This window comes from Pan troglodytes, chromosome 2 (genome assembly GCF_028858775.2).
Source record: "Pan troglodytes isolate AG18354 chromosome 2, NHGRI_mPanTro3-v2.0_pri, whole genome shotgun sequence".
Taxonomy (NCBI): domain Eukaryota; kingdom Metazoa; phylum Chordata; class Mammalia; order Primates; family Hominidae; genus Pan; species Pan troglodytes.
The window spans coordinates 31,268,774-31,295,910 of NC_086015.1; the positions used below are offsets into that span (position 1 = coordinate 31,268,774).

Below are 27,137 nucleotides of genomic sequence, written 5' to 3' on the forward strand. Positions count from 1 at the left end.
ACCACAAGGTGAGTTGATTATGAATGGTTATGGAGACCTGACCTTGAGAAAGAGTGCTCTCACCTGAACCACCTGGTGGGCATTGGTGTCATTGAGCACCAGCTCAGTGAGGGCAGCACAGCAGGCTGGAATGACAACAATCAAATGCATAGTGTGCATCATTACAATAAATATACTTTCACATAAATACTCTTACTCCACAGGGTATTTTTATTATTTTGCTATTTTTATTAGCAAAGTAACTTCTCAAGAAACACTAATTTTCCTTTTGGCACAGCTCTGGAAGAAAAGAAGTTGACTTGTAATGGCTTCTAATTCTCCTCCCCATGTAATTCATGTGCATGTCTATTCCACTGCAACCATTTATTGAGCACTTTCTTTGTACCAGGAGGCAAGTACTGCATCTGTCCATTTCATTGTAATCCCCAGTGCCCAAAACATGCCTGGCACTTAGCAGGTGCTCAACAAATATATCTATAATGGTTGATCAATAAAAGAATGCTTTAAATATATTATTCAACTCAATCCTTATAATAAGAGTATGCACTGTGATTACCACTGTTACTGGTGAGAAAACAGTTTCAAAGAGTTACTAAACTAGGCCACACAACCAGTAAGTGGAAATGACCAGGAGTGCAGCCCCAGTCTGCCAGACGTTAAATCCCCAGCCCTAAGCAGCACCACTCTTGCCTCCTGACAGCCACTGTGGCAGCCTTTGGTGGCATTTTGCACTGAGATACTTGTGCTCTCAGAAGTATGCCAGACTCTATAGCACAGAGCTCCTATAAAGGATAATTCCATTTTACTGTGCTGAAGATTTTACATATATTCCCACATAATTCTCACAATGATCTTCTATCATTGATACCATGATTATCATCACCATTTTACATAAGCAAAACTGGAGCTTGGAGAAGTTAAGGAACTTTCCCAAGGCCATATAGCCATCAATGAGGGTGGAGCCAAAACTCAGACCCTACTCTTAACCCTTTATGTTTTTAATTTTTATTTTTCCATTTTTATTTAGGTATTAACATGGTTTGGCTGTGTCCCCACCCAAATCTCATCATGAATTGTAATTCCCACAATTCCCACATCTCATAGGAGGAACCCGGTGTGAAGTGATTGAATTATGGGGGTGGGTCTTTCCTGCACTGTTCTTGTGATAGTGAATGAGTCTCACAAGATCTGATGGTTTTAAAAATGGGAGTTTCCTTGCACAAGCCCTCTCTTTGCCTGCTGCCATCCACTTAAGATATGACTTGCTCCTCCTTGCCTTCCGCCATGATTGTGAGGCCTCCCCAGCCATGTGGAACTGTAAGTCCATTAAACCCCTTTCTTTTGGAAATTGCCCAGTCTCAGGTATGTCTTTATCAGCAGCATGAAAATGGACTAATAGAGTAAATTGGTACCAGTAGAGTGGGGCTTTGCTGAAAAGATAACAGAAATTGTGAAAGTGACTTTGGAACTGGGTAACAAGCAGAGGTTGGAACAGTTTGGAGGGCTCACAAGAAGACAGGAAAATGTGGGAAAGTTTGGAACTCCCTAGAGGCTTGTTGAATGGCTTTGACCAAATGCTGATAATGATATGGACAATGAAATCCAGGCCGAGGTGGTCTCAGATGGAGATGAGGAAATTGTTGGTAACAGGAGCCAAGGTGACTCTTGCTATGTTTTAGCAAAGAGATTGGTGGCATTTTGCCCCTGCCCTAGAGATCTGTGGAACTTTGAACTTGAGAGAAATGATTTAGGGTACCTGGCAGAAGAAATTTCTAAGCAGCAAAGCATTCAAGAGGTGACTTGAATGCTATTAAAGGCATTGAGTTTTAAAAGAGGAACACAGCATAAAAGTTTGGAAAATTTGCCATCTGACAATGCAACAGAAAAGAAAATCTAATTTTCTGAAAAGAAATTCAAGCCCGCTGCAGAAATTTGCATAAGTAATGAGGAGCCAAATGTTAACCCCCAAAACAATGGGGAAAATTTCTCCAGGGCATGTCAGAGACCTTTGTGGCAGTCCCTCCCATCACAGGCCTGGAGGTTTCAGAGGGAAAAACGGTTTCATGGACTGGACCCAGGGTCCCTCTGCTGTGTGCAGTCTAGGGACTTGGTGCCCTGCATCCCAGCCACCTCAGTCATGACTAAAAGGGGCCAAGGTACAGCTTAGGCTGTTGCTTCAGAGGGTGGAAGCCCCAAGCCTTGGCAGCTTCCATGTGGTGTTGAGCCTGCGTGTACACAAAAGTCAAGAATTAGGGTTTGGGAACCTCTGCCTAGATTTCAGAGGATGTATGGAAATGCCTGGATGCCCAGGCAGAAGTTTGCTGCAGGGGCGGGGCTCTCATGGAGAACATCTGCTAGGGCAGTTCAGAAGGGAAATGTGGGGTCAGAGCCCCCACACAGAGTCCCTGCTGGGGTACTGCCTAGTGGAGCTGTAAGAAGCAGGCCACTGTCCTCCAGTAGAATGGCAGATCCACTGACAGTGTGCACAGTGTACCTGGAAAAGCCAAAGAAACTCAACATCAACCCATGAAAGCAGCCGAGAGGGAAGCTGTACCTCACATAGCCACAGAGGCAGAGCTGCCCAAGATCATGGGAACCCACTTATAGCATCAGCGTGACCCAGATGCAAGACATGGAGTCAAAGGAGATCATTTTGGAGCTTTAAGATTTGACTGCCCTGCTGGATTATGGACTTGCATGGGGCCTGTAGCCCCTTTGTTTTGGCCAATTTCTCCCATTTGGAACAGCTGTATTTATCCAATGTCTGTACCCCATTGTATCTAGGAAGTAACTGACTTGCTTTTGATTTTACAGGCTCACAGGCAAAAGGGACTTGCCTTGTCTCAGATGAGATGTTGGACTGTGGACTTCTGAGTTAATGCTGAAATGAGTTAAGACTTTGGGGGACTGTTGGGAAGGCATGACTGGTTTTGAAATGTGAGGACATACGATTTGGGAGGGGCCGGGAGCAAAATGATATGGTTTGACTGTGTCCCCACCCAAATCTCAATCTTGAATTGTAACTCCCACAATTTTCATGTGTCATGGGAGGAACCCAGTGAGAGGTGATTGAATTATGGGGGTGGGTCTTTCCTGTGCTGTTCTCATGATAGTGAATGAGTCTCACTTGAGATCTGATTGTTTTTAAAATTTTTTTTTGTAAAACCATTGAAAGTGCGTGGAGTTTCCCTGCACAAGCCCTCTCTTGCCTGCCATCATCCATGTAAGATGTGACTTGCTTCTCCTTGCCTTCCACCATGATTGTGAGGCTTCCCCAACCATGTGGAACTGTAAGTCCATTAAACCTCTTTCTTTTGTAAATTGCCCTGTCTTGGGTATGTCTTTAGCAGCAGCATGAAAATGGAGTAATACGGGTATAGAATAAGCTATGTAACATAAACACATCTTAAGTGTAAGGCTCAATGAGATACTACATATCTATGTGCCCTGTAACCATCCTCCACCCAGAGGAATGTGTAGGCTATATTTCCAGTTCTCAAAGGCTCCTTGTGCCCCTTCTCAGGCACTCACTCTCCTATAATTCCACATCTAAGTAACTGTTCTTCTGAATTCTATCACCGTCAATCTCATCCACTCTTTGAATGATTGCTAGAAACACTCAGAGCTCTGAGATTCCACTGGATTAGACTTCTGGGGAGTCTTCAAACAGTAAACCCCCAGCACAAGACCTTGTACTGAGACAGGGGCCTTTCAGAGTAAGCAGAAATGGCACTTTAAGGAGGAGCTCCTATGTCCTTGTTTTCACACCATCTATGAAGAAATATCTTCTGTATTCTTCAGGAGAAAATAGTAGACAGCAAGGAAAGCCTGCCCTCTCCCACTTCCCCACTCCCTCATTCCCTCTCCTGCAGTCTGCTCTTTCCCCTCAGAGTCCCCCTCTCTCCTGCTGGCCCATACCACACCTCTCTGCTCCCTTTCTGTGGGCTGCTCTAGGGCACCCAAATTGGCCAATAGCACTCAGACTGCACTGTAGCTCCAGTTGTCCCAAAGGCCAGGTGCCCCCAGGCAGGGCACAAACTGCATGACTGCTCAAGGTGGCCCTGCCAAAAAGCATTGATGCATTGCTGCTCCTGCTTGCATGTGAAAATCCTAGACAGGGCAGCATCTTTCAGTCTTCTCTTTGGAGCTCAAGAAGCATGGGAAAGGTACTCTCTTGCACCTGGTGAGACAAGTGTGTGCACTGTAGATTCCCCCTTATGTAGGGTGCCCTGGGATCTAGAAAATTCTAGAAAGCATGATTCTGGCCACAGATCAACCTGCATCCCCTAATCCAGCTTCCCTCATAATAAAGCTAATGTTTTGTCTCCTTATCTCTGACTTCTGTGTTTATCTCTTGCTAGGTTCAGAACACAGAAGACAAAGAAACATTTGTTGTATCATTCATCTGCAAGTCCAACACTGGGACCAAGAAGTTTCTGGCATCCATGTGGATTTCACTTTACATTTTTGTAAACTTCTAAATTTTGCCTACTTAACACTACTACACTAATCTATGATAGTGAATAATAATACAACACAATAAATTATAGCATATCAAATAATAAAACATAAATACCTGCTTGAAGTGAGAAAGTATTTTCTTGTATTTCCCTAGGGCTCAAGTCTTCTGATAAATGAAGCTGCTGGATTCGGCCTGCAGCATTTGCACTGGACAGGCTTCCAATGGAGGAGTGATCAGAAACAAAATTTCTGTCTCTGAAAAAGAAAAGTTAATGCATAGACCATTTATCAATTTCCCTTCACCGTCAGTCCTTTCTGTGTCACATTTAAGAAATCTTTGCCTCCCTCAGGTCATGAAGGCATCATTATTGTTTCACTTTCCAATCCACCTGGAATTGATTTTTGTGTATGGTGTGTGGTAAGAACCAATTTTTTATGGTTACTGATTTCTCACTATTTATTGAAAAGTGTCCTCTCCCCACTGCTCTACATGGCCACCTTTGTTTTTGAATTTTCTATTTTCCTGGAGTTGATTCACCTGAATACATCTCAGTCTTGATTATTCTCAGTTTTCTTTTTCCATGAACTTTCAATCTTCCTTTATTTTAAGAAAGTTCTCTCCTATCATATCTTGGAAATGTTTGGCCTTTTTCATTTTACTCTGTACTTCAGGGATCTCAATTATCCACATGTTGAAAACCTGTCTTCTTCTATTGGGCATATCTTTCATTTTCTAATTTCTTTTATTCATTGGTCTTTTTCTTCTGCATTATATGTAATTTTTTTCAAGATTACCCTACATTTTACTATTTCTATTTTTTTCTGGTGATCTAGCAATTTATCGGTTCTGTAGGTGTTATTCAGTCCTTGTTTTCTTTCCTAGCTCTGCAGTCTTCTCCCGTTTTTGTGTCCAAAAATTTGTTTCATCTTTAATCTCATTTCATAAATTCATGCTCTGCTTAATGTCTTTGATGAAATAAAGCATTGGCTTTTCTGTTTACTCAGTACACTTTCTTCCATAATAGTTCTTCATCTGTCTTTCGCCTGCTTTGTTCCCTTTTGTTTTACATAGTTACCATTTTTTTCCATGTATTTATTTTTATAGCAGCAACTCTACCTGGATTTCTCTGTGCCTAAATGTAACATGGATGGAGTTTCCTTGACTTCCCTCTCATGTCATCTGGGTCCACTAGTGTACACCCTCCCTGCAATGAGCATGGGGAAGGTAATGGAGCTAGGCCTAGGGACAGTCACAGGTGGTGATCTTATCTGTCAACATGATTCTCTTAAAACTCAAATTGTAGGGATCTCTTCACCTGATCAAGAGAGCCCTTTGGGAGCTGCCTTTGAGTTTGGGATGGCAGGTGAACAGGCATGAGAAAGTGTCCCAGAAACTGCCCTGAAAACAGTGTTCTTCATACTCCAGCCACAAGACAGCCTGGAAACGTCTACCCCTAATGCCAGCTGCAGTCAGCCCAGGGTCAGGCACAAGCTCTGAAAAGAAACTGTTTATCCAGCTGGGGTAATAAGTTCTCCCAAAGCACCAGTACATATTTAACACAGAATAAGAGTTAAAATATGTCATTGTCCTGGGGAAAAGTTTGCTAACATTGCACCATCAAAATGGACTGGAAAATGATACTTTAGATGTGAAAGACCTCTTTTTTACCAAGGATAGTTATGACTTCAGCAAAAGAAGAAAGCTAGATTCAATTCTATATGAGAAAAAGGCAGGTTTTGTCTTCGAAATTCTGCTTAACTATTACAGAATTTCATTTTATCCTTATGAAAATAGCTGTTCTCCAAGAGGGCAACCCATACCTATTATAATAGGTATGATTGTCCAATAATAAAGAATAACCACCACCATGATCATCATTACCATCGTCATCCTACAAACCTAAATAAAAAACCTTTGGCAATTGTAATTATTTTGACCAAGGGGCTGGCTTATTATGTCACAGCACTAATGAATGACTTATAATTTATACTATAAAGTAATTGATATTTTTATGTCACATTCATGAAGCAAGTAGGTTGTCAACAGTCTATAAATTTTTCCTTTGTTTAGGTAATGACAGATATTGTTAACAAAGCTACTGTTCATGTCTCTACAATCTATTCTTATGCTTCTGAATGTTCCTTAAGAGAAAATGAAGTTGGTAACACACAGTTCTGCAATATCGCTGGAAGCATAACAAATACAAAGTCATAACAACATTGATTTGATAATATCTAGTTATATGAAAATTGATAAGTCCCTCTGCTTTTATTAGAATGAGCTTTATTTATGTACTGCAGATCATAAAGACGATCCAGTTCAAGGAGGCATACTCATTTTTAACTTTGGTTCAGCACCCATAGAACTGAATTATACTTTATAACAATATTAGGTAATAGAATCTTCCCATGGATGGTACCACAAGATATTATTATTAAATACTTCAATCTATTTAATTCAGAAAATACAGAAGTTAGTTTGCAACGTACTTCTAGAGAATTTCAATTGGGAACTAAACTATCCATTCTCCATGCTCCTGACTTAGAATGTCACTGGAATTCTACTTTTAAAAGAGAGATAATGCCCACCTTAGAGGACCGTAATGAAGATTAGAGAGAAAAGTAGAGAACTGGACTAGAGTTAGTAACATGGCAACCACTTGATTAATGATATCATCTTTCAAAAACAAGGATTGTACGCCTGCTCCTTTCATATAGGCTTTGTTTTCTCTTTATAGATAATAACATATGTGCACACACAAACATTTTAGGAAAATATTAGTAATCATTATACTTGGAATGACAAAATGCATATACTAATTCAAGGAAAAGGCGGCAAGACAAAGGTTTTTTTTAGGTTACTGGATTTCCATTCAGCCTTCATTATATTTGCAGATTGATGGCCTTCTACATTCCCAGCACTGTACTGGAGGCTGGTGATGCAAAGATAAATATATCTGGGTCCCCAAGGAATTTAAAAGATGAATGCCCCTGACATTGATTTAGAACATGCTTGTGACAAGTCTAGATGACTTTGGAAAGCATGAATTACCAAAGAAATCCCAAAACAGGAGGGAACGAGGTGACACACACCAATCTGCCATCTTGTCACAGAGTCCCCAGACTTCAACAAACAGGGCAAAGTAGGCCAAAGCCCACTTTTACTCACCCTCGTAAAATATGAAGAAGCTGTTTGATGCCTCCCCAAATGCGAATTTCCACGCTGGTCTCAGGGTCCTCACAAACCTGTACCAGAATCCAGACAATGCTCCAGAGGAGCTTCAAGTGGTCAGAGTGGAGCAGACTGAGGAGGACAGGTATCCCCTCATAGAGCTTCACCTGCTCTTTCACCTGGGGCTCTGCACAAAGTAGGCGCAGCAACTCCGCTGTTAGTCTGAAAGGGGTACAGAGGGTGGGGTGAGAATCACAGCATCATGAGTTGATTACTTTACATTAAGACTAAAGCTATCATCAGTGCATGAAATATAACCCTAACATTTTGTAAGTCATGGGTCAACGTGCCATTTTCTCTAAGGAGCCCGATCAAAGCCAAACACTTTTAGCTTTACTAACTGTACAATCTGTGTCACAACTACTCAGCTATGCTGAGATAGCATGAAAGCAGCCATAGACAACATATAAAAATAAATTCGCATCCCTATGTTAAAATAAATCTTTATTTACAAAAATAAGCAGTGGAATACTTAGACTGTAGGTCATAGTTTGCAGACCACTGTTCTAAATTATAGGCTCGTTGCATCATCATTGGTCTGATTAAAAACCTACTGACCAGCATTGGCAGGGCGTGGTGGTGTGTGCCTGTAATCCCAGCCACTTGGGAGGCTGAGGCAGAAGAATTCCTTGAACCCAGGAGGCAGAGGTTGCAGTGAGCCGAGGTCACTTGCCACTGCACTCCAGCCTGGGTGACAGAGCGAGACTCTGTTTAAAAACAAAAACAAAAACAAAAAACAAACCTACTGACCAGCAAATAGGTATCAAGGACAAACAATGACATCTGCATTGTGCTAAAGACTAAAAAATAATAATAATAATAATAAAAGCCTTATTCTAGTCTTCAGAAACTTACTATGTAATTGCAAAATAAGACATTCTTAGAAAATGTCAAAAACACTACAATGCAGGTAAGTTAAGGGCAAAGCACTCAGTTACTATATACTCAGTGCAAAGTGCATTAAATTGATGGTAAAGACACAAGGTTCAGCTGTGCCATGAAATATTATGATGATAAATGTTTTATAGAATCATCCTTAGTCCTCCAGTTTCATACTCTAAACACTCCCCTCCTGGATGGTGTCATCCATTCCCATGATTTCAAACACTCTTTCAATCCTGTCATCATGATCTCAGCCCAGGCATTGCTCCTAACTTCCAAAAGTTTTAGCCACATGGATATTCCACAAGTACTCTCCATACTACCCCTAAACTCAAAGTCATTAGCCTCCTCCCCAGGTCTATTCTTCACCTTATATCCCCAATCTTGACTCATGGCACCACAATATTTTCAGTCTTCCAAGCCACAAGACTGGGAGTCATCAAGACACATACTCCTCTTTTCACACTCCTCCACTGTCAATCAAGAGCTCTTAGTGTTTTCTATTTCCTGGGCAACCGTTGGGATTCTTTTGAACACCAGGCAGCTAGGTAACCCCACTGCTCCTCCCATCCTTGTAATCCTTTGTCATGCTCAAGATATAAATCCCTCTTTCATCTACCTCTCCAATATTCTCATTCTCATACGGCTTTCTCATTCCTTTCCCCTGAGCTGATTACCTATGGCTCCTCTCCCTCCCAAATTTTGTGCTCTGACATTAATAATAAATGTTCCTTGATAAATAGTATTCTTTACCTTCACGAACTTTCCCATCCTCTCTTTGTTGTAAGTGGATCTCAATGTGTGGATATAAACAAACACCCCCACCTCACTCCCACATACACTGCTATCAAAGTGATCTTTCAAAAAACAAATTTGATCATGCTTAAAATGTTCCCATGAGTCCCCATAATGTTCATGATAAAATTCACATCGTTATTTATCAGAGACCATCATGACCTGGATAAAGGTGTCTTGTTGCCTTATCTATAAAATACGGGAAAAATAGGGTTAATGTGCAGATCACATGAGTTAATAAGCAAAGTGCTTAGAGCAGGTCTTGGCATATAGAAAACACTGATCAAAGTTAGCTACATTTTAAATTTATCATTAACTATCTGTTCTAGTTCTCTGGCACTTTTGTTCTTATGCTCCTGCTGTGCCCAACCATCACATTCCTCTAACACACCCAATTTCATGCCTCCATGTCCAAGCACATACTGTTTTTATGTTGTCTCTCTCTCTCTGCCTAGATATCTTCTCTTTCCTCCAGGAAACTTTGCATGACTCCACATTCTAATTGGGAAGTGTCTGCTCCATGTTCCCAGAGTACCCTGTGCATCTGTCTACTGTATCAGTTATAGCACTGTTTGACCCTCTTCTACACTACATATTTATAACTTATTCATCTTTGGTTTTCAACACCCGGTACCAAGCTTGGAATCTTGTTTGTTCAGATAACCAAGTCTATAAGTATTATCTATATTTAATGCTCTTTTATGAGAGTTTTGAAGAAGAATCCAAAAGGATTTACTATGAGTTAAGTGTCAGGGCTCCATTGCTGGAGATTTCTTTTTATCTATTTTGCCTCTTTAGAAAATTACTCAACTAAATATCAAATGATATAGATTGCAACTCTATTTAAGTACAATCTAATAACTATCTGGATAGTTATTAGAACAATATGCAGTTCAAGTAAAAAGGAATCCATTTTATTCTAGATTTTGAGTTATCATAGCAGATGATCACAAAACAAGTCAGTTGCTATCTTATTTTACTTGCCTTCATGCAAATGGATTTTAGCAACCTAATCACTTATTGTAATATACAATTTGAAATTACTAAAACTAGAGCCACCTCAGAGTTTCTTTCCCTAAAAAGGCAAGATATAAATAAATTCAATACACAAAACATTAAAAATGATATCACAAAAATTTATTTCATCAGCTTCTATGCCCAGATCTAGAAGTAATGCAGGACTAAACATAAATGGATATACTTCTTTGCTCTATTTTCTTTATATAAACTTAAACAGAAAATAAATGCCAAGCTGACTCATCATATTCAGTTACAATGTAAATAACATGACGTAATAAAAATAATAACAAGTGTATCTGTCAAATAAAGGCACTGCATTGTCTTTTTCTACTGTTAGCAATCCTACCTTTTAGAAAGCAAGTCATATTCATGTAAAATCATCAACAGATTTTCTACAATGTTGAGTTCACTTATCTTCTCCCTACATTCTTGACTATAAATTGAAAAATATTAGCAATTACTAAAAGCATATTTTGCTAGATCCATGTATTAGTCCTTTTTCAAACTGGTATAAAGAACTGTCCGAGACTGGGTGATTTATAAAGGAAAGAGGTTTACTTGACTCACAGTTCAGCATGGCTAGGGAGGCCTCAGGAAACTTACAGTCACGGTGGAAGATAAAGGAGAAGCAAGGCACCTTCTTCACAAGGCAGCAGGAAGGATAAGTGCCGAGCCAAGGGGGAAGAGCCCCTTATAAAACCATCAGATCTCATGAGAACTCACTCACTATCATGAGAACAGCATGGAGGAAATGGCCCCATGATTCAATGACCTGCACCTGGTCTCTCCCTTGACATGAGGGAATTATGGGGATTATAGGGATTACAATTCAAGATGAGATTTGGGTGGGGACACAAAGCCTAACCATATAAATTTATTTATTTAATATCCTAGCTCCAATATTATCTTGGGAGAAGAGATCAAAAAACAAAAGGAATCATATGTTATTCACAGAAAAGCAATGGTCCACTTATTGTCATAAAAACATTTAAAATAATCATGACATTTATAAGAGGAAAGATCTTCTTGAAAATTTTTCAAAGCCCACAAATGTTTGAAAATGTTCTGTATGTTAAAATTCACAGGTAAGAATGAATTAAGATGGTCAGAAAGATTCAACTGCCAAAGAAATATTATGGTAATTTTGAAATTAGAAGTAACTGAGGGTTAGATGAAAAGACTAAATATTTCCAGTCAGGAAATAAAAAGAAAATTTTAAACTGCAATTTGCCTTTCCAGTTTAAATTTTTAAATAATGCCTTCTATCCAGGATTCTCTTCAACATGTTATTTCACACTTATTTATCAAGAAATTGTATTAAGTAGTTGACAAAGTAACTGATTATTTTGCATCCTTACCACCTAAATTGCTATAGTAGCAGAACTGGAAAGTATATTAGAATACACTGCTTACCTTTCTGCTAAACTAGCCAGAGCCAGAAGGGAACCCAATAGAACATTAGTATCTCGGGCACCAAGTAAATTTACTAATGTCTGAAAAATGAAGTAAAATAAAGTTTAATTATATAAGTACTACAAGCTTCTTTTTTCAACATTAACATTAATTTATTTTCCATTACCAGCTGCTTGAATGACAAAATGCTTCCCTCTTAAGATCATATAGGCTTAACTGTTTTTTTTTTTTTGCTTAGTAGTTTATAATGTATGTGCATATACAATTAAGCACAAACTATATATAATGTTAAAGCTGCTCTCTCTTATGTTTTTTTCTTAATGTTATCTACTGAAATTTTTTCATGGCATTAAATATATCTTTATAAACACTTTTTGTCAATATAATCAAGTTGTTTATTTTATTATGGCTTTACCCATAGAATAGTGAAAAAATATTATGCCCTATCAAGCCTTATGCAGCTTCCTTTTTATTTTTTGCAGTCAATATAAAAGTTTATCTTAAAAAGAGTTTTATTAAACATTCAAAATATCCAGTTCTTTACAGATGGCAGGAGTCCATCTCTCCTTACTTTGGAACTCTTGAGAGTAACCTCTTGTAGCCATTCCTTGCCCAGGACAGGAAGAAAAGGCATCAAGCTACATGACCAGCCTGGTTCTCATACATCCTTCTATTTCCATGTGCCCAAGTATTCTCTGCCCCTTCTGATCCCACGCTGGGAAGAACCAGGAATATTAATGACATAAATTACAATAGTGGTAGTGATCATCCATTGAGAACTCACTTTGAGCCAGGCATTGTGCTAGGCACTTTCCAAATTATTAAATGATTTTTCAACAAAATATTGAAACTTTCATTCTTTTGCCAAACTAAACAAGATATGAATACTATCGAGCATTCCATTTGCCTCCCAGATTTCTAATTGATGTTGAAAGTGCATCACTGATGCTCCCAAGCATCATCCTAACTAACATGACTTAGCTGGAAGTCTGTAGCTTGTCAGTGGCTTTCCCTGAATTCTCATTAAGGCAAATTTTCTTATTTGGAAAATTCTCTACATTTTCAGAAAGCGGAGTGCCCCTGAAAAGTGCCTCCCAAAATGTCTCAGGTCAGAGCTGCAACCTGCGCAACAATGGCTAAGGTAATTTTTATGTTTCCAGTATATGGATTTTTTGCCTTTATGATTTCATTTTATCTTAATGAAGTTATCATTATCTTTATTTGTCTGATCCTTTCCTCTTTTTCTTCTCTCTTTCTTCTCTGTCTTCTAATGTTTCCCAAACTTCAATCCATTACATATCATTTTCACAATTTTTGCCATATTCAATTAACATCTTTAATGTTAACTCAAAAAAAATTTTTCCAATTGTAAGCAATAATACCTGTGAAATAGCTGGCTACTGAAACAAAAAACGTTGACCTGTGTATCACCTAGAATCATCCTCTAGACCATGAGCAGCATGTGTTAACACATTTTAGGCAATCTTGCTCCCATATACACTAGAAAGTGGCTTCCCGGGATATGAAACTCAACAGGTTTCTGAAACTTGGCTCCACATGGCTACAGTCTAAACAGTTTTGCTATAAATATAGTCTGTTTTGACCTACAATGGCAATCATATATGGTTCAAACTAATATAGCCCCACGTGCCATATGGAATTTATATGTATACATATGTACATTTTGTTTATTTCTGTTGACTTATTTATAAATGCACACCTAGGGTGAGTTTATACATAGCTGGGGCTTTTCAAATAATATTTAAGTAATAAACCTAGTTGGTATTAAATGGCATAGGAAAAAAAAGAAAAGAGTTCCAGAAAACTTGTATTTATTATATCTCTATTAACTTGTAATGCTGGTAAAGAATATAAAAGGGTTGACAAAGATCCACAATCTCAGGCCAGGCTGGTAGGTTTGTGGATTCTAATTACACATGACTTAACCGCAAAGGCTCTGAACTTCCCTAATGTGAACTATTGCCATAGGGAGCTGAAGCATTAACTCTTTCAGGGGCCACTCACCTTGTGGGCTCCGCTTGTGGTGACCCATTCTCTTTGATCTTTGACTGCAGCAAGTTTTTGAAAAATATCTATAAAGGAAAGAAAGAGCGCAAAGAGGCATCCAGAGATTAAAGGGGGAGTACTTCCAGGAGCACAGATCTGCAGTGCATATGGGCAGGCAGAGAAAGGGCAAAGGGAACAAGACAGCACGAAAGGAACAACAGATGCAGGAGCAGCGTGGCTACTTTTTTACCCCAAGAATTACTCCTCAAGCTCCACTGGTATTTATTTTCTAATATTATTGTAATAATGAAATACAAAAATACCAAAAAAGGCAAACCTCTCTTTCCACTTGAAGTTCCTTAACATCATTACCAGTTCAAAGTGAGGCCTATTCTTCAAAGATCCTCTCTGTGAAGATTTCAACTTATAAAGAAGAGAGGGAAGGCCAGCAAATGAGAGGAACCTGCACGTTTCCTCAGCTGAGGAAAATAGTCATCCTCAAAGAGACTTCCTAGTGCCCAGGGCTTGCCATAAACTCTTCTCTCCCTGGATCTGAGAATCACTGTGCTGCTCCACAAGCAGATATGAAGAGCCAGTCCAGTCACACAAAGAAAACGGACGGGCATCCCACACGGCAGGACGTCTGTGACTCATCAAAGCTGGAGTGCAGGACAGCAGGGCTGGGAAGAGCCTCCAACGGGAGAAGATTGAGTGACTAAGGAATACCTCACACTCACAGTCCAATGTTTTCACATTCGCAGCATCAGATAAGGTTTGTTGTTATTTTTCTTTTTCATGCTCTGGATGTTTCAGATTCTATGAGGTAGGTAATCATGATTAACCCAACTTTATAGAAAAAAAAACTGGATAGTCTCTGACATTTTAACAGAAATAAAAAGACGCAAAAATAGATTTTACCAAAATTTGCTTTTATGGAAGCCTCTCTTGCATTAAATAAATTGTGCTTTTCAAGGTAAAGGTTGTAATCTAAACATCTTTCTTCTGGCTGTATGTTGCCACTGAATATAACAATTGGCCTGGATGCTCAACACCTGAGCTGTGTGTGCGAACATTAATAAATATTTAAAGTATCCTTGTTTCCTGCTGCAAACACCATACTGCTTTTTCTAGCAAGTCCACAAAAATGGCTGTGTCCCTGCAACAACACTTACATGTCATGTTGACCAGCTTGTCCACAGTGTGCTGCTCTTCTCCATAGCCGAGGTACTCATTGGCTACAATCTCCATATACTGCATGAAGGACCAAACCAACAAGCCAGTCAGGACACCAAAAGCACACAAGGAAGCAAGGAACAAGATGCTGCAGTTCTTAAAATAAACTGTAGGTGGCACAACAGATTCATCAAATAATACTCTCATGCTCCTGGAACAGTTATCGCTCAAGTGCAAAAGGTGACTGGGTTTCTAGATTCTTTGGCTTCTCTTGCGTGCTACGAAGTTGAGGGAAAGACCATCTCAAGACTCTATAAACTCTCGAAAGTCTCAAAATGACTCTTAACTAAGTAAGTTTGTTGTGTAATTTAGTATCCAAATACAAGATACATATAAGATACATAATACATAATATATAGAATGTTTATTCTTCAATGTATCTTTTAAGGAGAATTTTTTATAATACACTGTATATATTTTACTGACGTTATATTTTATAAGCTCTGAATATATGTCTAACCAGCATACATGCAGTTAGCAATAATCAGAATAAAATGCGTACTGAGTAGTCTGATAATTCTCACTGTGGATAATGATTATAATAAGAAACAGGCTCAGGGAAACAGGTAATTTCTAATATTATAATGGAAGTTAAAATGGATAAGAAGATGCTTTGTAACATAATCTTATGAAATATTAAGTTATTAAATGAGGTACACCTCTAGTCAATTTAAAAGGTTCTTGAAAACAAAAAATAAACATGAATCAATTTTCTAAGAATATAATAAAATAAAGTAGATTTAATGTTAAATTGCCACCAACTTAATCTTCCATTAATTATTCAGAATGAGTTTGCAGGGCCACATGTTTATTATGAAAATCATTCTTTCTGTAAACATTATACAGGTTTTAGGAGACTAGCCTGTTCCAACTCAAAAGTGTGATCAGAAATTTTGTTTTATTCCAGCCTGGCCAACATGGTGTAACCCTGTCTCTACTAAAAATACAAAAAAAAAAAAAAAATGATCTGGGCATGGTGGCACATGCCTGTAATCCCAGCTACTTGGGAGGCTGAGGCACAAGAATCACTTGAACTTGGGAGGCAGAGGTTGCAGTGAGCTGACATCACACAACTGCACTTTAGCCTGGGTGACAGAGTGAGACCCTATCTCAAAAAAAAAAAAAAAGAAAAAGAAAGAAAAAGACATTTTGTTTTATTGTATTAATAAATGCAAGCCTCTGAGTTGCTCAGTATATATATTCACTTGCTTACCCTCACTCAGTAGTTAGCAAAGCAGAAAAATAAATAAGGTCAAGATCATTCCTTTCTTTGTCATCTATTTATTAGTATTTTAGTGAGCACAGTAATCATTTTCTTGTTTGAAAATGTTTTGAACATCTTCATAATCAGTTTATTATCTTGCCAGGCCCAGTGGCACACACCTGTAATCCCAGCTACTCAGGAGGCTGAAGCAGGAGGATTGCTTGGGCCCAGCATTTTGAGACCAGCCTAGGCAACATAGTAAGGCACCGTCTCAAATATATATACATATATATATACATATTTCTTTTCCTCCCACCGTATGGTATATACAATGCTAAGGGCTTGAGCCTTCCAGCCATCGCCCCTTTTGTTGTTGTGAGGCGGAGTTTCGCTCTGTTGCCCAGGCTGGAGTGCAGTGGTGCAACTTTAGCTCACTGCAACCTCCGCCCCCCAGGTTCAAGCAATTCTCTGCCTCAGCCTCCCGAGTAGCTGGGATTATAGGCACCTGGCACCATGCCTGGCTAATTTTTGTATTTTTAGTAGAGACGGGGTTTCACCATGTTGGCCAGGCTGGTCTCAAACTCCTGACCTCAGGTGATCCACCCACCTGAGCTTCCCAAAGTGCTAGGATTACAGGTGTGAGCCACTGCACCTGGCTGCCTATTTCTTATTATTACTAGCTAAAGACATGTGACCTTTTATAGCACTTTCTCATTTCATCAGGCTGAGTAAAGTGAGCCCAATTAGCCAGAACAAAATGTGGTGGGTTCCTCCCTGCTCTGTGAGTATCATGCCTCACACTCACACTTAACGCTGTCTGTCCCTCTCTGGGGCAGACAGCATAACATAGGAAAGCCACCTTCTGTCACATACCCTTTTAATTCTTGCTCAGAGCAGGCACAAAATGAAAAGGCAAGACCAGCCACCACAAAAGGAATCTTACCTGAGCTAGGTTTTCAATCCCACCCAAGCTATGGAGTATTTCCTAATAAAATAAAAGCAACAAAACACATGTAAATGATGAGGGTGGAGGGGGAAGTATATTTTACATGCAATTTCTTTACTAAGTTGTCATATTTATAATTATTTTGCGAAGGTCTACATTCTAATATAAATATGGAAAACTTACAGTATGTCATTCATACTACCTTTAAAATAAACTATTAATAAATATGAAAGTTGGGTTGAGATCAAGAGAATAAATCTGTGCTCAGAAGCGCAGCCTGCCCCTTCATTCTTCTTACCTCCTCCTGTGTCATCATAAAATGTTCGAGTTGAGAAGAGCCATTAGACACCATTTCATTCAATATTCTCATGTTACAGATGAGGAAAACCAAGACACAGAAAGAAAACCATTTTGCATAACTGACGAACCTGGATGAGTTCATCACCAAACTCCAAGAACCCTCCGCTAGATCTCTGCCTAGTGTCCATGAACCAGCAGCACCCGCATTACCTGGGAGCTGAACAGAAATGCAGAATCCTGCACCCACCCCAGACCTACTCAATCACACTCCATTTCAACAAGATCTCCAGGTCATACGCACGTACAGTACAGTTTGGGAAGCATTGCTCTAGGACAGAAAGAGTTTCTCAAAATTATTAGATGAATGATCTTATTAGACCCATGCTCTAAATAAATGTAAAGATAATTTTTGACAATGTCTCCTGATACAGGACTTTAAATTGTGAAATGGACCAGCCTAGGGATCTACTAATAGTAAGTGCTCTTAGGTTAGCCACATTGTCATTTATCTATAGACAAATATTCTCAGGTGGCTTTAACCTGCTTAATTACATCTGTATTGACATCTCTCTCCTTACTTAACATGCCCACAAGGAAGTTATTTGAAACATAAACAAGAGCCATAATTTCAATTCTGGGAAGTGCACAGGGACGAGTACATGAGCGTGGGAGAGAACAGTCTAGTTCTGCCATGAAGCCAGTGAGTGGGCAGACTGGGAAAAGGCACAGGGGCCTTTTTCTCTCAAGGCCTCCTGGGTCAAGGTTTCCATACTCTGTATAAAGTGAACTTGGAAATACTGAACACACTTACATCTAAATTAAATTTTAAAAGAACATTTAGAACTCAATTAAAAATAGTTCTATGACTACCTACTAATTTGAAGCCTCATCAATGCTATTCACTCTAGAAGAGCTATAATTAAAGAGCACGAGAATATTGTACATATGATCTCTATTTATGGTAGGAGGTTTTGTACACATAAAAATTAAAATAACATTTAAAACCAGTTATATTTATTCAACAAACATTTTTTCCATTCCACCTATGTAAAATCCTTGAGTTAGGCTCTGGAGACACACATATGTAGATGGCAGGAGTGCGCTTTGCTGAGCTGTAAGCAAGCATAAGGTGGGTATACAAACAACTAGAACTTAAGACAGAATGAGATAAGTGTTAAAAGTAAATTATACATGCAGTGTTATGAGGGGCCAGAATAGAGACACCTCATTCCTGCTGAGAGGACTAAGAGACACCTCATGTGGGTGGTGGTCTCTAAATGGGGACTGGAAGGATGGATGGATTTGCCAAGTAAAGATCGGGAAGAGGTGAAAATAAAGGAGATTCCAGCAAAGAGAATAGGAGGCTCAAAGGTGAATAGAAATTGTGCAGACAAAACATCAAGACATGCTGTAATTCCAAGAGAAGCAGTTCCGTAACTCCATGGAGGGCATTACTGGGAAAAAATGTTAGAAAATTAGGGTGGATTCACACTGTGGGAGGACTTAGATGTGAGCCTGAATTTGAACGTTTTCATGCAGACCATGATACCCAATGAAAACGTGTGAGCAAGGGACTGGCCAGAATTAGCTGTGGGGACTTCCTTCTAGTCATAAAATGAACTAGAGATGGGGAGCGTATCAACTGGGAGCTCAGGTGGGGGTCAGTGACAGCAGGAGTAAGAATGGAAAGAAAGGGGTAGTATTTGAAGCGATATGATCAACGGAACATGAAGAAAGATTGGAAGAAAAGAAGCAAAGTCAAAGACATCAGTCTATTTAAGTGGGAGTGGCTGGGCACAATGTCATAATTAACTAACACAGGGAGAGAGAAAGGAATAGGCTGAGATAGAGCAGAGGACTCTATTTTGGACATACTGCAGTGCCGCAGGCCCAGGTGAAAAAAATACAACAGGCCACAGAAAATGAGGTGAGGGCAAAAGACTAAAATCTGGGAGTTATTCACATGAAGGAGATTCATCTGAAGCTTGGGAGTGGGAAGACACCAAGGAAGAGAATAATGTTTAAATGGTCATGGTAATGTTATTTTTAAATGTTTGCCATGACAATAAATTTATTCAATAATTTTGATGATATGGGACTAACTCAATGTTTCCTAAACCATGTCCTGGAAACAGTCATTTTATTTTGTGCAGTGGATGGAATTAGGCATTCTACCAAAAAAAAAAAAAAGAAAAGAGAGAGAGACAGAAAGAGGGAGTTTTATTGTCCAATCAGCTTGGGAAATGTAAGGTAAAACAGATTTAACAAATTCTCTATCTCAGGACTCTTTGGCGCTGCTGTGCACTATAAGTCTCTAAAAGAAGAACTAGTGTGCAGCTTTTTCTAAACATCCCTAACCAAAGCACACTTCGTTTCCCAGGACACGTATTACTCCTGTGGAATAAAGTTTGAGAAGTGCTGCTATAGAGTAGAAGAATGAGAAAGACGCTTACTCCCTCTTAGAGAATTTTGTCATTATGTTATGTACTCAAGAATTTAACCTTCATTTATGAAATGAATATTTTCCCTCCATGCTCCCATGGAAAGTGGAGCAAGGCCAGGAGATTGCTCACAGACCCTGGTCTTCCTTGCATTTCCTTTCCTTATACCAACAGGACTGTACTAACCCGAGAGTGTAAACTAAAGAAAACCATGACTACAAGGTATGTATACACATGGGCTTAACACTTCTAGTTACTGACCTGAAAAGCAAATATGACTGCAAGCTTAGATTACAGCAATGCGCCCTGTGTGCCCTTTTAGCCCTCAGCATCTTTCCCTTGTCACAAGCCAGAGGGCCATAAAACTGGTTTCTATATTTCTGAGTCTAATGACTTGGAGAAAGTTCCCTGGGTAATCTGAACTTTAGTTCAATCTGTAAACTGTGAACAATGTCCTTCCTAAGCTTACCCCCTGAATTGTTCCTTTTTTAAAAAAAATAGACTCAATAATATAATACTGGTAAAAAGTATGTTTTTAAAAATGGAGCACATTTTGCCAATATATTTTTATTACAGCCAAAACTGTCATTTCCATTTAGGGCTCTCATCCTAAGCTTACGTGGCAACTAAATCAATGAATGCTGAACACACTGCATAACTTTTAACACTGAATCACTGACATGACCATTTACTCCTCTGTTCAAAAATCATCAGTGGCTCCATAAAGTTTATTTATTTATTTATTTATTATTTATTTATTTATTTATTTTGAGACAGAGTCTCCCTCTGTTGCCCAGGCTGGAGTGCAGTGGCGCGATCTTGGCTCACTGCAAGCTCCGCCTCCCGGGTTCACGCCATTCTTCTGCCTCAGCCTCCCCAGTGGCTGGGACTACAGGCGCCCGCCACCACGCCCGGCTAATTTTTTCTATTTTTTAGTAGAGACGGGGTTTCACCGTGTTAGCCAGGATGGTCTCGATCTCCTGACCTCGTGATCCACCCACCTCGGCCTCCCAAAGTGCTGGGAGTACAGGCGTGAGCCACCGCGCCCAGCCGAAGTTTATTCTTTGGTTATGATTTTAATGCCCCTCTGTGGACTGGCCTTTACCTATCTTTCTAGGTTTGGAACAGTAACCACTCTTCTAAAAGGCTTGGTATACTCGATTTGTAGGAGGATGAGAAAAAAGGAAATACAAGAGATACTTCTAAAGTTTTCTACCGTAAGTCTGACAAAATATGGTGCCATTAAAAGAATCAGGAATTGATTCCAAAAGTTCAAGGATGAGGGGAAGAATTGAAGAGCTCCATTATAAAGTTATTGAGTATAATATGCTACAATTGCTGTTCGCAAAGTTTTGGTCTCAAACCCCTTTACACTCTTAAACATTACTGAGAACCTCAAAGAGCTTTGTTTACATGGGTTAGAATGTATCTGTTTATATTTATTGCATTAGAAATTAAAAGTGAGAAATTTTTAAAACATAAGAATACACAAGTACACATGTTCCATCAGCTGCCAGGGCCATGATGTCATGAGATGTTGTGTAGCTTAGGGAAAATCCCACAGCACACATGTAAGAGAGTGACAAGACAAATAACATCATTGAGAATAATTCAGCATCGTGTTGAAGATAGCTTTGATCTTGTGGAATCCCTGAAAGGGTTTCAGAGACCTGTAAACAGTACACGGGCCCACACTTTGAGAACCATTATGCTACTGTGTCATCAAGGTGGTTGTCTAACATGTCTCTGGAAACTTGGGACTGAAAGGGGAAAGTTTGAGGCTGTAGATATGAACTTGTGAACAAACAGCAACAACAAAAAGATAGTTGAAGCCAAGAGCTTGGAAGATATGGGAGAAGACAATAAAGAAAAAAAAAACTTTGGGGAAGGTTATTTAGGAAGACAAGGTTAAGAATAGGAACGTGTAAATAATACCCAAAAAATGCTGAATAAATGCTAGAGGTTCTCAGGATCAGTACAGGCAAAGAGAAAACATGGTACAGTGTGTCTCCTGCTAAAAACAGGTTGGGGAATGTAAGGGCTGAGAGAAGTCTACTCAATCGCACTATTTTTTATTATTGTTTCTAACATAATTACAATTCAGGATCTTTTAAGGTTTTCTCTTTATCTTTGATAAGCAATGTGCTATGGCTTCACTATAATGAATCCAGGTGAACATTTATCTTTATCCTGCTTGGGACTCGAGCTGTAACTGAAATCTCAATACGTGTCTTCCTTTAATTCTGAAAAACTCTAAACAATTATATCTTCAAAATGGCTTCTCTGTCATTCCTTCCAGTCTTTCCTGGCTGGAACATTCACTAAACATATAATGGAAACTGTACTAGCAGGAAAGATCCAGTCTACAAGCCACCAGTTTGCAACCTCTGAGTCGAAGAATGAGGACTGCAGCATGGCCCAGTGTGGTCTATTTAAATGGCTTCCAGAGAGAACCTTGTACATAGAATTCAATGTGCAAGTTATGCAATACATCAGTCCTGGTGGAAAGGAACTGGATTCAGGAGACATAGCCTGACCTTTCAAGAAATATAGTATGAAAGTAGGAGGAGAACTTGAAGGAATAGCTGGGTCAAGAGAAGGACATTTTTATGATAAGGAAAAATAGAGAGCAGGTAGAAGGGGAAGCCTTGGCCAGGAAGAGGAATATTACTTCTGAAATATGAGGGAAGTAGAGTTGCGGGATAACCCAAATATTTCAAACAAAAAGAGAAAATAAGATAGCTCCCACTGGGATGGCCTTGGGCTTTCCTCTAAAACAGAGGATGATATAATTTGATGAGAATAATGGGGGCAGGCGAGGGTTTGGCTGAGAAAAGTGAAGATGGCTTGGAAGAGCCGCTATGGACCCTGCAGTACTGACTGAACAAGAGAGAAAAGGAACAGATACCCATGAAAAAGGCATGCTGAGAGCCACTGGCGTAAGTCGCAAGTTGCAGTAAACCCCAGCATAGCTTTGTGACTTCAGCCAACAATTCTTGGCACCTCAAGATGTTAAACAACTGCCTGAGCACGTGGTCTTCTGTGTGGAAAGAGTGCCAGGGAGGACAGACTCGGAGATAATTCCCTTCTATGGAAAGGCTGGCCAGCAGGACAATATTCGTTTAATATGTGTCTTGGTCACAAAATCTCATAAAGTCGTCTCCGAGTTTTTTCCTTCAGAGGGCAGTACAATCAACCCTGTTCAATCCACCCAGAATGAGATTTAAAAAGACAGAACTTCAGATGGGAGATCAGCAGAGTAAGACACTCTTATCAACAGATTTTCTGAACAAACAGAACATCTCTAGGACAAATATTTGCTAGTTCAAGTCAGATTAACCGGACCTTCCTCCTGGAAAACTTTATTAATATTACACATATAATGTTTTCATCTAAACTGAGACACATTGGAGAATAAAAGACGGCACTATGAATAATTAAGTGGGAACAGTAAGCACATAATAAGACTGATCCAGGCAAAAGGAAACTTATGGCCCATGCTCATTTATACATGACCCAAACAGAATTGCGACAAGCAGCTCAGAAATGCATGGAACACACAGTTCTGTATGGTTGGTCACAGGAAAATAAGGATGCTTACCTACCCAGAAAACTGTGAGCAACAAGGACAGAAAGCCATTTCAAGTATGCCCTGGCTCACATATCCAAAGGGCTGTGGTTAGCTAAATTACAATAGCACGAGGCCAGTTTAGAATACAGTATGAGGAAGAGGACGATTCTTCTAATGGAAGGATGTGTAGTGCCCATGAGTCCCAGAAGAGTCCAATCAGAGCAGGCTCTGTGGCTGGTTGGTACCAAAATACTTTCTCAAATGCCAAATATGGAAAAGATGGTTACTTCTGAAATACGAGGGAAGTAGAGTTGCAGGATAACCCAAATATTTCAAACAACAAAGAGAAAATAAGATAGCTCCCACTGGGATGGCCTTGGGCTTCCCTGTAAAACAGAGGATGGTTACTTTTCCAAACTTGGCACTTAAAGGAAACATATTCTGACTCAAATAACAATTCATCAATAAAATCGAGTTCAAAATTGAAGGTGTGAGCTTCCTAGTAGCTTACGAGGGCAGGGCATAAAAGGAGACACTTTTTCAGTTAAAAGAAAAAAAGTGTTAAGTAAGCTTTTCTTTAGAGCCTCACAGCTAAAGCACTATGTCTTTGCTACTCAAAGTATGGGCCATGAACTACTAGCAATAGCATCCCTGGGAAACTTGTTAGAAATGAAGAATCTTGTTTATACATACTGAGTCAGATTCTGCATGTACAAGATGTCCAGGTGATTCCCATGCACATTAAAGTTTGAGAGGCACTAAAAACAGAGGCCAGGCATGGTGGTTCATGCCTGCAATCCCAGCACTTTGGGAGGTAGAGGCAGGCAGATCACCTGAGGTCAGGGGTTTGAGACCAGCCTGGCCAACATGGTGAAACCCCATCTCTACTATAAATGCAAAAATATTAGCCGGACATGGCGGCGCGTGCCTGTAGTCCCAGCTACTCAGGAGGCTAAGGAGGGAGAATTGCTTAAACCTGGGAGGTGGAGAGTGCTAGGATTATAGGCGTGAGCCACTATGCCCAGCCAGGAAAAGATTCTTGACCTCAGTGCCCTCCTTTGGGACAAGCAGGAGGCTCCTTGCTCACCTCTAGCTCAAATTTGACTCTAGAGGTTGGGAAGGGATTGACCCTGGAGCAGCTAGTAAAGCTCCATTGGCTGCCTCTCAGCCACATGAGCAGGCCATCACTCATCACTGCTGACTTTGACCTAGGGAGCTGCTTGGCCTTGAACATGTTTGAAGATGTGGCCAAGTGTATATCTCCTTGAATGGTAAATGGTTTAAAATGCCAAATAGCAAAGAAAACATAGACCAAAAAGTTCAATCCACTTAATCCCATAAGTAATACAACAGAAATACACAAATTTTTGGTCCCCATTAAAGCGCTCCTCTCAAATCTTTTTAAATAGTAGATGAGACATTCCCCATATATGGAAGCTATTGAGTTGTGAGAGAGAAAACAAAAAGTAAACATGGACTACTTCAAAGAAAAGCCCACCAGTCTTTTATTACAACTTTATAACAAGTAAAAAAAAAATTGTATTTTTCCAACCAACCTGATAACATGGATCCCTCATTAGTAGCCTCAGACAGATTAACACTCTCAGAAAATGAATAGATGGGGCTCGATTAACCCACTCTCTGAAAGAAGAAAACAAGAGAACATGTTCACGTTTAAAATCCCAGTGTGGCAATTCATAAAAATGCAAGGCTATGAAGGAGTATAAAGAACACACTAAGCACTTAGTTAATTTGCACTGGGGACTGTTATTTGGTACTTGAACACTTGACTCATTTTAATTCAAAACACATTTAAACTATCTTTATCAGTGTGGAGGAGAGGCCCCCCCCAAACTTATTTGGTTCATGCCACCACCCTTACTGACTCAGTAATATTTCATAGTACCCTAAGATCAAACGAAAGAGCTAAATGTTCCAAAATTTAGATAGGTCCAACTTGGTAAGAATTTACGCCATAACAAATTGGTATCCACTTGAAATAATAATACATTACATCAAAAGATTATTTTCATAACCACACTTACTTATTAATGGGGGTGTGTGCATTAGTGGAAACAAAACAACTTCTCAAGCCTGGGAATCAGTTTGGACTTCACCATCTTTGTTTTCTCTTCCCCCTTTCATAGAGTACTTGTTTTTTTATGATAGCAACCACTGAAAACTCAGCTTCTGAAAGATATGCCATCAGCTAAAGGAAGGCAGGATGACCTAACATTGAAATCACAAACTGCCTTCAGTTGTTCATGCTGTATCTGATGGATGTTGAGTAGCACTGAGGGTGTTTTTGGTTTTGTTTTTTAGAAAATTGAAAATACCTCACAGTGTCCCCTGGGAGTTCTCTGCAGCCCTGAGGCAGTTTGGTGCTCAGTTTGGGAAACACAGGGATAAAGTAATTTTTTAGATTAGTTTCCCCAGAAGCAGACCCTGAGATGAAGATTAGTGTGTGCAAATTAATGATTGAAAACATGCTCTCAGGAGAGGCCTGTAAGAGAGTGGGAGAAACAGGAAAGGGAAGAGGAGAAATCCAAGCAAGGGTATCACATCAGCCAAAATCTCCCCTCAATCCGAACAGTGGGGCTCTGGAATGTAAGTTACTGCTCAGAGTTGTCCCATACTGAGGCAAGGGCACTGGGCTTTTCTACACTACTGAAGCTGTTGCCATTCGCTAAGAGCTGCAGGAGGGACTGATGGAGCATTCCCAGACACTCCCACTGGCTCTCTGTGCCTGCAGGCAAGGTAGACTCAAGGAACCTGAGGGTGGTTGGTGCAAGTGTTGTTGGACAGGAAGGTGCCAAAACCAAAAGGGTGAGAACGGGAGGATTCTGGGCAAAGCACCAATACTACCCTACAGTTCTATAGTGAGATTCAGCAGAACCCTTTGAAATCAAAGTCACAGTCACTGGAGAAGTCATATTATGACAGAAACTGAAGGTGTATTTGCCACAGGTCTGTTCAGAGGGGAAAAAAAAAACCTGGATTTTTACTTCAAATATTGAATATAGCCAATATCCAAAATACCATCATCAGATTTCTAAAGAACTATTTAACTTAAAAGTATCACTTCAATGTCATCAAATGCTACAAGTATTCACTCAACTACCTTTTGAGAGGCTTTCAAAAAGTATGTTTCTTTAGCAAAGAATGATTTAGTTGCATCCTTCAAAGGTCTTTAAAATAAGGACAATTGCAATTTTGCAATGTTTTTGAAAGAAGCCAGACACTAATCAAATTCAGAGGTGGTCACAAGGCCTTGCACCCAGCAGCTACTCAAATACATATGGATGACCAATTCTCTGATTTAAACCAGTGTGGTAAAGGTAGGCACATTTTAGGCACCTCTCACTTAGATTTAAACCTAAGGGAGCATATCAGTCAAGACAGAATCCCTCCACTGTCATGCCTCTATGAGCTCAGAAGGTGAGGTTAGCTTAGAAGTAGGAAGTCAGGGTAGGGATAGTCTATGCTCTTTGGTGACACCCACATCCCTTCCTGACCCTGCTGGGCCACTGTGAACAATTTCTATTTTGTCGCTCAGCTGTCCCACATCCAGTTATAGCTAGTAGTAAATGCAGTCAAAATGTTAAAGCTTTTCAGTCAGCTCCTAATGTTGC

At 39.7% G+C, this 27,137-nt stretch overlaps 1 protein-coding gene across 50 annotated transcripts in view; it reads right to left on the reverse strand.

Annotated features, from left to right (window-relative positions):
- Positions 1 to 27,137, reverse strand: part of NEK10 (NIMA related kinase 10) — a 259,118-nt gene that overhangs the window by 186,780 nt on the left and 45,201 nt on the right. For 47 of the 50 annotated variants that reach the window (XR_010155540.1, XR_010155535.1, XR_010155533.1 and 44 more), the window contains 9 exons: positions 25,062 to 25,146; positions 17,191 to 17,232; positions 14,983 to 15,061; positions 13,829 to 13,896; positions 11,804 to 11,883; positions 10,737 to 10,823; positions 7,631 to 7,855; positions 4,577 to 4,716; positions 64 to 125 (listed from right to left, as the gene is read on the reverse strand). Coding sequence is in view for 38 of the 50 variants with exons in the window: in XM_016940607.2 (XP_016796096.1) it covers positions 64 to 125; positions 4,577 to 4,716; positions 7,631 to 7,855; positions 10,737 to 10,823; positions 11,804 to 11,883; positions 13,829 to 13,896; positions 14,983 to 15,061; positions 17,191 to 17,232; positions 25,062 to 25,146 (868 nt within the window). In the remaining 12 variants the exon portion in view is untranslated. The remainder of the gene's footprint in view (positions 1 to 63; positions 126 to 4,576; positions 4,717 to 7,630; positions 7,856 to 10,736; positions 10,824 to 11,803; positions 11,884 to 13,828; positions 13,897 to 14,982; positions 15,062 to 17,190; positions 17,233 to 25,061; positions 25,147 to 27,137) is intronic. The other 3 variants (XM_054680483.1, XM_054680480.1, XM_054680469.1) reach the window with 1 other exon arrangement.